This window comes from Lepidochelys olivacea (assembly GCF_965140295.1).
Source record: "Lepidochelys olivacea isolate rLepOli2 genome assembly, chromosome: 18".
Taxonomy (NCBI): Eukaryota; Metazoa; Chordata; order Testudines; family Cheloniidae; genus Lepidochelys; species Lepidochelys olivacea.
The window spans coordinates 14,602,517-14,613,346 of record NC_140428.1 but is presented as its reverse complement, the minus strand read 5'-3'; the positions used below and the strand labels follow the sequence as shown (position 1 = coordinate 14,613,346).

Sequence of the window (10,830 nt, the reverse complement as noted above, 5' to 3'; positions counted from 1 at the left end):
GCAGGGGCTAACATCATAAATGTAATAATGAATAACAACAAAAGCACATGGAATATGTACAAACTTGGGCACTCAGCAACCAAGGGTCAAAGAATCTGCCCTTGGCCCTAGAATTGGCCTCTGTTTTGTACTAAATAAACCCTTGGCTACCCTTAGTTTTCTCTCCTCTACTCACAAGAGCCCAAGCATTAAGGAGGGCAAACAGATTCTGATTTCAAGTCTAATATATCTCGCCTGGTGTAACGCCACTGAAAGCAATGGGGTTACGGCACAGGTGGATCTGGCCCAATCTGCAGTGAGGGAAACTGAGGCAGGGGTTAAGGATGCAAGTTTGCAAAAGCAGCCACAGTTTTTGAGTAAATAACCTAAGACATCTGGCGTCTGATTTTCAGCGGGGCTGAGTGCCTTTAACTCCAACTGCAATCAACGGGAGCTCAGCACAGCTGGAAACTTGGGGTGTGAACCCAAAATCAGTGGCTACCTCTGAAAATTTTGACCAAATTGATTCGTCCAAGATCACACAGAATTGGTGACAGAGCTGGAGAAACTTCTGTCCTCGCTCCCAGCCCCATCCTCTATTAGACTTTCTGCCTCCATATGGCTAGATGGGGTGACTTTTGCTAACATCAGTGCCCAAGTTGCATCTGCAAAATATGCGCATGGATGCATTCCCTGTATGTGTTTTTGTGTGTAATCACCGGCCCTTGTTTTTGCATGTGCAAGGACCAGATTGCCCTTTCTATAGGCCAAGGATTGCACATGGCAAATAATATGCACTGCCTTTTACCAGGGGGAATTTTTTTCATTTTAATTAAATCGACTGAGGAAGCCAAGACACAGACAGAAAGAGACCAATAACAAGACTGTAAATAGTTTAGAAAAAGAAAAGAAAAAAAAAGAAAAGAAAACCAATTGACAGAGAGGTAAATGCTGGGTGGAGCTGTTCAAGGGAGGAGGAAGAAGAGGCAAGCCTTCACGTCAGCTCCAGGATCACTGTCAGGGTGAGCATCAAAATTAGTCGGAAGCCGTTGTGGCTGGTCACTGAACCTAGACAAAACAAGGAAGGGTTAGGGTTAGAGATGTGGTGACCAATGGTGTCCTGTAGTTATATGCAAACTAAGAGACTGTTTATCTCTCTCTCTCTATAGCATCAGGCATGGTGCTTTACAGACAAATGGACAAGATTCTGATCACAGTCATGCTGCTGGAGTAACTCCATTGATTTCAGCGACATTAATCTGGATTCCCACCAATGCTAATGGAGTTTAATATTCATTACTTGTATGATGGTAGTAGCTGGAGGCCCCAGCTGAGATCAGGTTCCCATTGTGGTTTACAATCACATGGCAAGAGACGCTTTCGGCCCCAAAGAGCATGCAGTCTGAATAGCCAAGACAAAGGGTGGGAGAACAGAGGTACTGGTATCCCCATTTCAGGGACGGTGAAACTGAGGCACTGAGTGACCTGCCTGCGGTCACATTTGGAGTGTGCGATATTGCCAGGAACTGATCCTAGCTCTCCCAAACCCCAGGCCAGTCCCTTAAGCAAAAGATCATCCTTTCTCATAGTGGTTGGTTCAAGATCAGAATCTGGCCCAGAGCCCTGCCCTGAGGTGCTGATATGCCAAGGTATGATAGTTGCAAAATGGTTGTCAGTGATACACAGCTGTAACTTTTGCTGATTACTGATCTGGCATTCACTAGGTGTGCCAAACCAGTGCAGTTTAAACACTGGGGGAGAGGAGGTGCCATAGGAAAACCAATGGAGGGTGTAAGGTAATGCAGAATCCCTGCCAACATTTTAACATACCCTGCACCATCCCCAGGGCTTCCAGGGCCAAATTCAGCAGTGTCAGAACTAGGCACAACCCTTATTGGGGCAAATTCTCTGCTGGCATAAAGAGCTGCATGTAGAGCTGGCCGGGAAATGCTTTTCTCGACTCTTGAGAATTTTCAAAAAAAAATTTCCCATCCTGAACTGGGATGAAAAGTCAAAAATCTTAAACATGTTCCCAAACCAAAAATCCAAAACCGTTTTCGGGCCAGATCAATCAAATCATCTTCTTTAGATAATTTTGAAATGTTCCATTTCAGTATTGACCTTATTTTGGAGTTATTTTTCTGCTATAAATTAAAATTTCAAAATGAAAAGTGGTTTTGAACTGGAAAATGAAACTTTTTGTTTAGCAAATGTCAAAACACGTCCCATTTTGACAATTTCAACCTCCCTTTTTTTTCCATTTTTTTTTTTCAAAGCAGGAGTTTTGTTGAAACCGAACCTGTACTGCCAACAATGCCTTGGGGTAGGGCCTGAATACTACAGCAGGAAGCAGTGAAAGGATGTGCTAGAAAAGGCAGGCTCGGGGCTGGAATACCGCAGATTGCCGTGAGAATGGAGGAGAGCTGATTCAGGAATGATTTTTTCCCCCCTTGTGAAAAATCTGTATGAAAACCAAACATTTTCATTTTCTGAGAAATTTTACAGCTTTTCATCAAGAAACAAACTCCAAAATTGATTCCCCCCTCCCGCCCTCAATTTTTGGGTCTTGTTTTTTTCAGTGAGAACCTGAAAAAGTAATTGACAAAATGGAATTTGTTTTTTTGTATAAACATCTGTTCTGTCAAAAATTACTTTTTTTCATTGGAAAAAAGTTTAGATGAAATTTATTTTGACCAGCTGAAGTGATGATGGTGAAAACAAACTTCTTTGTCTATATAGAGGAACAATCATCATAGTCTGCATAGTTTGTCCTGCTGCTTATTGACTGCTAGGTGATTAGTAACACTACGGATCATAATATAAACTGTCAGAAAACGTTTGGTTCCTTGGGGCGTGGAAGATTCTTGGCCAGAAGACTAAGCACACAGGTTTATCTGTGCATGGCCTCCTAAGAACATGAGGTGTTCAGTTCTAACTCAGAAATTAGCTGTAATTTATGATGAAACGCAGCATAGGATCCAAACTTACCATTTGAGTCCTCTGTTCCTCTTGGAATATTTGGGTTTTCTAATTAAAACAAAATATACACAGATACTAATTAGAATTAGATGCTAATTTCAGATGGCATAACATCAAAAGGAGCTTTTAAGTGCACATTTATCTCATGGGATACGGAAAGCTAATGTCTCTTTCACACCACTGTTGCACTCTGCCTTTCTCGATAACAAGGGTCAGTCAGTGATTGGTGCCCAACGAAGTGGGAAACCCTAAAAAGGGTGATCTTGGGCAGCTCTGATTCTTTGGATTTCCTTTCATTGCTGAGTTTCGGCAGGAACAGAATCTTATCTCTCTAACTGCTCCTGACTGCGGGTCAGAGAGGAATTGAGGTCGGATTTTTTACTCAAGAGTTTTTGCCTCTTTCTCATTTCTAGTCCCGTTCTACTCTCCATACTGCTGGGAGGACAACGGTTAACATTGATTCTCTCTTCGTGGTCTCTCAGCAGCCCAATGTATGAAAAAGATAGCCCTGTCCCTCTCTGCAAAAATGTCAAAAAATGTGTTTTCAGTTGATCCTAAATGATTTTTTTTTTTTTTTGCCCAGAACTGGCAGAGAACCAAAATAATCAGTTATTGTCCCATATGCATTATAAACAACTCCCACAAATGTCACTTCTTGATCATAAATTTTTCAGGACAGGGACCCTGGGCTAGTTATTTGAGCCATAAAATAAATAATATTAATGATTATTCTCAGCTAAGGGCCTGAAATGTGCTGCTGGCAAACATTCGTACAATCAAAATGCCAGTCACACATGGAGTCGCAAACAGCAAATGACAAGGCAGCATGGACAGGCCAAAGGGAAAGCCAGTTTCTATTTGGTCAGCGGTAGTGAGGACATTGTGAACAAGCTTTGCAGATGACACTAAACTGGGAGGAGAGGTAGATACGCTGGAGGGTAGGGATAGGATACAGAGGGACCTAGACAAATTAGAGGATTGGGCCAAAAGAAATCTGATGAAGTTCAACAAGGACAAGTGCAGAGTCCTGCACTTAGGACGGAAGAATCCCATGCACCGCTACAGACTAGGGACTGAATGGCTAGACAGCAGTTCTGCAGAAAAGGACCTAGGGGTTACAGTGGACGAGAAGCTGGATATGAGTCAACAGTGTGCCCTTGTTGCCAAGAAGGCCAATGGCATTTTGGGCTGTATAAATAGGGGCATTGCCAGCAGATCGAGGGACGTGATCGTTCCCCTCTATTCGACATTGGTGAGGCCTCATCTGGAGTACTGTGTCCAGTTTTGGGCCCCACACTACAAGAAGGATGTGAAAAAATTGGAAAGAGTCCAGCGGAGGGCAACAAAAATGATTAGGGGACTGGAACACATGACATATGAGGAGAGGCTGAGGGAACTGGGATTGTTTAGTCTGCGGAAGAGAAGAATGAGGGGGGATTTGATAGCTGCTTTCAACTACCTGAAAGGGGGTTCCAAAGAGGATGGATCTAGACTGTTCTCAGTGGTGGCAGATGACAGAACAAGGAGTAATGGTCTCAAGTTGCAATGGGGGAGGTTTAGGTTGGATATTAGGAAAAACTTTTTCACTAGGTGGGTGGTGAAGCACTGGAATGCATTGCCTTGGGAGGTGGTGGAATCTCCTTCTTTTGAGGTTTTTAAGGTCAGGCTTGACAAAGCCCTGGCTGGGATGATTTAGTTGGGGATTGGTCTTGCTTTGAGCAGGGGGTGGGACTAGATGACCTCCTGAGGTCCCTTCCAACCCTGATATTCTATGATTCTATGATTGTAAGCTGGAGTAACGTGGGACAGAGGAGGATTCTTCCCAAGGGTATAAACCGTACCAAACACTATAAGCCTGGTGTGGGTGTCTGTGGACCCCAGTGGGTTCTGAGCAGTGCAGCGATACATTGAGCCGTTTAACTCAGCTGGCACTCTTTCCAGGACCAACTCCTTCCCATCATGCTCAGCGCTGCCATCCAGGAGCCTGCTCCCAACACGGGTCCAGGTGAACAAGGGCTCGGGGAAGACTTCATTCTGCAGCCAAGATGGGGAAAACAGCTTTAAATACCTGGGTTATTTTAATAAAACAGAGTCATTTTCATGACTGCAACCTCTGCTGACCTTACACAGAGTTAATTACTGGCATTGCAGTCTTTCCTCCTCCCAAAGACCCATGGAGTCAGATATTAAGGCCAGAAGGAACCGTTAGATCTTCTAATCCAAGGGTTCCCAAATGGTGGTACATGTATCCCATGTGATAGCTGAGCTTGATGTACCAGCCAGTCACCTTACACCAATTTTTTAAGGAGGAGCTACGCGGACCAGGAAAGTTGGGGAACCATTGACAGTCTGACCTCAAAGCTGGCAGAGAACTTCACAGATCCTCCAGGTGACAGCCTGGATTGCCTCGAGTCACCCCTGAAATGCTAGTGCTCACCACTTAAGGTACGTCTACACTGCAATAAAAAACCCCTGTAGCACCGACTCTCAGAACCCAGGTCAATTGACTTGGGCATGTGGGGCTCAGGCTGGGGCTACACACTGCAGTGTAGACATCTGGGCTCAGGCTGGAATCTAGGCTTGGAGACCCACCCCATTCACAAGGTTTCAGAGCCCGGGCTCCAACCCATGCCCGAGCCTAAATGTCTACACTGCAATTGTTAGCCCTGCAGCTCTGCGAGCCCAAGTCATCTGACCTGAGCCAGCTATGGCTGGGCCATGGGTCTTTTATTGCAGTGTAGATGTACCCTTAAAGGCTCTAGGGCATGAATAAATTAATTGGCATGGTTAGATTTTAGCTTGCTTAGCTGTGTTAGCCTTGTAAAAACAACACATGCAGGTGCAGATACAAAGGCATGTAGTAGATCTCAAATCCTCCACAAGTCATTTACCGTTAAAGGAATCAGATTAAAAACTCAACAGGCAGCAGGCTGGATGCACAGACAGAGGCTGGTCCTACGCTGCTTTGCAACTGGAGTCTGTGCAAAACACGGGACAAGTGGATATGAAATGCTACCACCCCCGAGAGGAAGATCTGGGAGGGGGGGGCACTTTACAACACCTTTGCACAAATGAGAAGGGCTGCAAAAGGTGTCAGGCCCTAGAGAATCTGTCCCATAATAACAAAATACTAGAGTTTAACTCTTGTCTGCTCCAGGAAAAAAGCTGTGTTCATAACTCGGATCATCTAACATGTGGTAACTAACAAGCTAAAATCCTAGCGCAGGCAAGGCAGACTGTCATTATTGTAGGTGTTAGCAGGTCAAGGCATTGCCTTGTGTTAGAACTACAAACTGCCTTCTTTTCTAGGGTGAGCAGATAGCAAGTGTAAAAAATTGGGGCAGGGGGTGGGGAAAAAAAGCCCCCAAAATCGGGGCTGTCCCTATAAAATTGGGACATCTGGTCACCCTATTGTTACAATCATAGAATATCAGGGTTGGAAGGGACCTCAGGAGGTCATCTAGTCCAACCCCCTGCTCAAAGCAGGACAGGACCAATACCCAATTTTTGACCCAGATCCCTAAATGGCCCCCTCAAGGATTGAACTCACAACCCTGGGTTTAGCAGGCCAATGCTCAAACCACCAAGCTATCCCTCCCCCCCAGGCCAATGCTCAAACCACTCTTTCTCTTGTGTTAGCTAAAAGGAGTTAAGAACACATCTTGTTTCCTCGTTAATAGATCCCAAAAAAGGCACATATTTAGTCTAGAGAGAGAGCACCCACCTCTAAAGTCGCAAGCTAGGTTCATAATTACTGCGTTGTTCATTTACAGAATAAATACGCCAGGCCAAAAAGCGTGGGCATTTGTTTAGTGAAGTGATTTCTATTAGACAAAACTCCAAGTGACAACAAATCAATTTTGAACTGGGAGACAAAAGAGCCAATTTCAAAAGTTGACGGTGTAATTGAGCATGCAAAATCCATGGGGAATTGCACGCCTTATTTACGTGTGTAGTTAGTATGAGTGGACATGCAACTCAAGGAACTCTGCAAGCCAACTGCCGTTGTTATCCACCTGTATGCACAATTCCCTGCTTTGCATGTGCAATTGCAGAACCTGCAAACAAAATCAGTGGCTTAGTTGAGGGCCTGACTGCTGGGGGGAAAAAAATCAAACCCTAAAGTCAAACTAAACTAAACCAACCCACTCTCCCCACCCCTAATCCACTCCTTTGCCAGTCTTCATAAATCTGCTGCATAGGGAGATGTATTACCATCTGTCAGTGCAACAGAAACCAGGCCCTATTGAGCTAGGAGGATAAAAAAACCTGCAGACCTGAAAGCCATGCACCAAGATCCGAACTGTGTCTCCAACTCGGGCTCTCGTTGGGGTCATCATGATTTTGGGGCCCTTGGGAGCCACTGCAGAGAAACAGGAGAGGAAAGAGAATGGACGTCAGCAGAGCATTGAATCCCCAACTTAGACAAACACTGCCATAGTGAGCAGCCCATATAGGTTAATAGTCATACCTTGAATAGGCATTTAGGTGGTACAGTACCATAAGGAAAAGTGTGGGATCAATGCCTAGATGATATAGTAGCTATAAAAAAATGCGTGAGTGACAGAGGCATAGACAGCTGTCTAGATGATTGATAGACAGATACCTTCATGATTGATAGATGGATAGACTGTTGTCCAGATGACTGATAGATAGACAGATATCTTCATGAATGACAGATGCCTACAAGATGGCTAGACAGACAGATGCCTGCGTGAGTGATATATGGATAGACAGGTACTCGAATGCTCAGACTCCTGCTCAGGACCGCTTGGTGAGCAGTGTTCTTTTTTTTAAATAACATATTTATTTAAATTAGATTCTTACTAAAGCAAATCAAATGTTTCCTACAGCATTAGAGGGTAATACAAAAAAAGTTTTAATTAAAATATTTTTTTTAAAAAGGAAAATCTCCATATTTTGTTACCAAAGCCCAACATACAAGGAGTCACCCATTCACTCCTATAGTCAAGGACATGCAGCATTTAAAACAGAACAGAGACTTGTTAAGAATGACTATGCAGGGTTCCCATTGAAATCAATGGAAAAACTCCCACTGATTTCAACAGGGGTAGGATTGGGCCCTTAAATAATTCCACAGATAAATCGCTATTTAGCCCCACCGTTTATTGTTCTTTCCTCTGGTTCCTTTTCTTTCTCTTCTCTCTTCTGACCTATTGGAGTGGCGATACCACGACTCCCCCATGCAATCGCTCTCACGCTGCTACGTTCAGAGTGAGGCTAGGTAGACAGCATCGTTTTAGACAGGACTAGGCTCTCTGCAAGCTGCCCCCATGCTACCCCACCCATGCCACCCCTGAGAACACTGCCAGCAGCTCTCAACCCCCCTCATTATGTTTAATTCCTCCTTCTGCAGCCCTTTGTTTGCATAGATGTCAGATTCTGCAGCAGGAGGCTCTGCATAAAATTGGTATAGTGCCCCCCTTCAGCCCGATGACCACCCCCTCCTTCCAAAGTTGTCTGCTTTTCATTTGTAGAGGCTCTCAAATGCTGGTTAGTTATTCAAATAACCAAGTGCCAGGTAGTTGGCTGCTGAAGGGAAGCCGTGACCCCATGCACACAGTGACTGTTGCTCGGCGGCGGTAATGGGCTTTGCGTGCTCGGTCGCATCTTACGGTGGATGGCGCCCGGTGCATGGCATGAGGCCATGTGCCAAAAAGGAGAAGGGATGAAGCCAAAGGTTCAGCTGGAAAGGTTGCCTGTGCCATTGCCATGGCAACGCCATGACAACTTTGCCTCCTCCTCCTCCCCCCGGCTCGTCCTGGCTGGGGTGTTTTCAGGTTGAGATGAAGCAGCTGAGCAGAGGCCTCAGTGGTGCTGGGGAACTGGCTGGCGGAGTGAGCAGATGACACTGATGCTTTGTCCTACCTTCGCCTCCTGTCACAAGCCCGCCTGGCCCATTCGGTCACTCTGACAGCTCGCCTTGGAGGATGGGGTGAGCGTTGCCTGGAGAAGGGGCACGTCTTCTGGCCTCTTGCTCCCTGGGTGGGTAGGGGTGGGAAATGCAGGCAGCCATCTGTAGGGGAGCTTGTGCCAACATCAGTAGCCGCCCTCCCACAGGGAGGAACATCCCTGCCTCTTGCTTTGCAAGGACAGCAGTGGTATGTGGGCCCTGGAGGATAGGCAGGTGGGAAACTCTTCAGCTCTGAGCCAGGAGGGCTGGGGAGATGTAACCTCGTTCTGGATGAGTGCTCTGCTTCCAGGAATTAGGCCATGGCCCAGTGGCTACTCAGTACTGGTAGGGTTTGAAGGCCCAGAGCCTCAAAGGTATCGAAGCACCGAACCCCCCATTGATTTCAGAGAGAGTTAAGAGCATAAATATTGTTGCGGATCGGGGCTTAAATGCATCCCAAGTCCAAGAGGCCGCTGGGTAGTTTCATAAACTGAACATCAAACCCAAGTTCTGGGGAGTCACGCCCCATCTGCCCGACTCTCACTGAGCTGAGGTCTTGCAGCCAAGTTTCCCACCCACTAGGCTCCTCTCTTCAGCCCTGCGTTTTCCCGGCACCGCCACCTGCCTCTAGTCTGGTGCCCCCCTACCCAGCTTGAATGAGTCACAAAACACTCGGGCAGGCTTGACTCCATCCAGCAGGGGGCAGCATGCCATAGCCCAAAATATTCCAATAGTCCGTGTTCTCTGGAAGCCACAGGTTTGCCCAGTTCATGAAGTAACTTTTCTCTCCTTGTCGCTAGCAGGGCTGGGATTTCCGGCACCGCGTCCCCTGCATCCCCACATCTGCAAAGCCCAAATCGTTTCTCTTCCAGGAGACAACAGAGGACCGTTCTACAAGGCATCGCTCTAAATAAATCAGAGCTGGGGAGTGGCGCGCACCCTGCCTGGTCTGTTCCCTCTGATTGTTTCTGGCAGCAAATTTATTTGAAACACGGCCTTTAAATATAAATAGCACCATGAGGGGGCTGCCTGGGGACAGCAGGGCCTTCATCAGCAGGCGGGGTGGGGAGGGCTGGCAGCAGGCTCTGCTGAAGGGGACCTGGTGCATATCCACAGGCAGATCACCAGCATGGGGGGGACCTCTTCTTTCTGACGCTGTGGATGGAGCCCAGGTTGTGGCTGCCCCTTTAAGTCCAGCGTGGAACTTGTGGTGCCTGGTAGTGTATTGGCCCCCTCAGTTGCTGCACAGACATATATGCCAGGTAGTGCATTGGCCCATTGTCCCCACTGGCTCCGCAGCTGGAGCATCACAAGCCCTAAAGGCGCACCATCCTGAGCCTGTGGGACGTAGTAGCCCTACAGGCCAGTGAACCCTGCAGCTGTGCAGGGCCTCTGGTGCTTCACCACCCTCCTAGTGAAAAAGTTTTTCCTAATATCCAACCTAAACCTTCCCCACTGCAACTTGAGACCATTACTCCTTGTTCTATCATCTGCTACCATTGAGAACAGTCTAGAGCCATCCTCTTTGGAACCCCCTTTCAGGTAGTTGAAAGCAGCTATCAAATCCCCCCTCATTCTTCTCTTCTGCAGGCTAAACAATCCCAGCTCCCTCAGCCTCTCCTCATAACTCATGTGTTCCAGTCCCCTAATCATTTTTGTTGCCCTCCGCTGGACTCTCTCCAATTTTTTCACATCCTTCTTGTAGTGTGGGGCCCAAAACTGGACACAGTACTCCAGATGAGGCCTCACCAATGTCGAATAGAGGGGAACGATCATGTCCCTCGATCTGCTGGCAGTGCCCCTACTTATACAGCCCAAAATGCCGTTAGCCTTCTTGGCAACAAGGGCACACTGTTGACTCATATCCAGCTTCTCGTCCACTTTAACCCCTAGGTCCTTTTCTGCAGAACTGCTGCCAAGCCATTCGGTCCCTAGTCTGTAGCGGTGCATTGGATTCT

At 46.7% G+C, this 10,830-nt stretch overlaps 1 protein-coding gene across 3 annotated transcripts in view; it reads right to left on the bottom strand.

The window, feature by feature from the left end:
- Nucleotides 1–793: 793 nt before the first annotated feature.
- The window catches only part of IGSF21 (immunoglobin superfamily member 21), a 267,450-nt gene continuing 257,413 nt past the window's right edge, over nt 794–10,830 (bottom strand). For 2 of the 3 annotated variants that reach the window (XM_084651925.1, XM_084651924.1), the window contains exons 7-10: nt 7,236–7,321; nt 4,800–4,992; nt 2,968–3,006; nt 794–1,047 (exon numbers count right to left, since the gene is read on the bottom strand). In XM_084651925.1, the coding sequence (XP_084508051.1) occupies nt 974–1,047; nt 2,968–3,006; nt 4,800–4,992; nt 7,236–7,321 (392 nt within the window). In that variant the 3' untranslated portion in view covers nt 794–973. The remainder of the gene's footprint in view (nt 1,048–2,967; nt 3,007–4,799; nt 4,993–7,235; nt 7,322–10,830) is intronic. The other variant, XM_084651926.1, reaches the window with a different exon arrangement.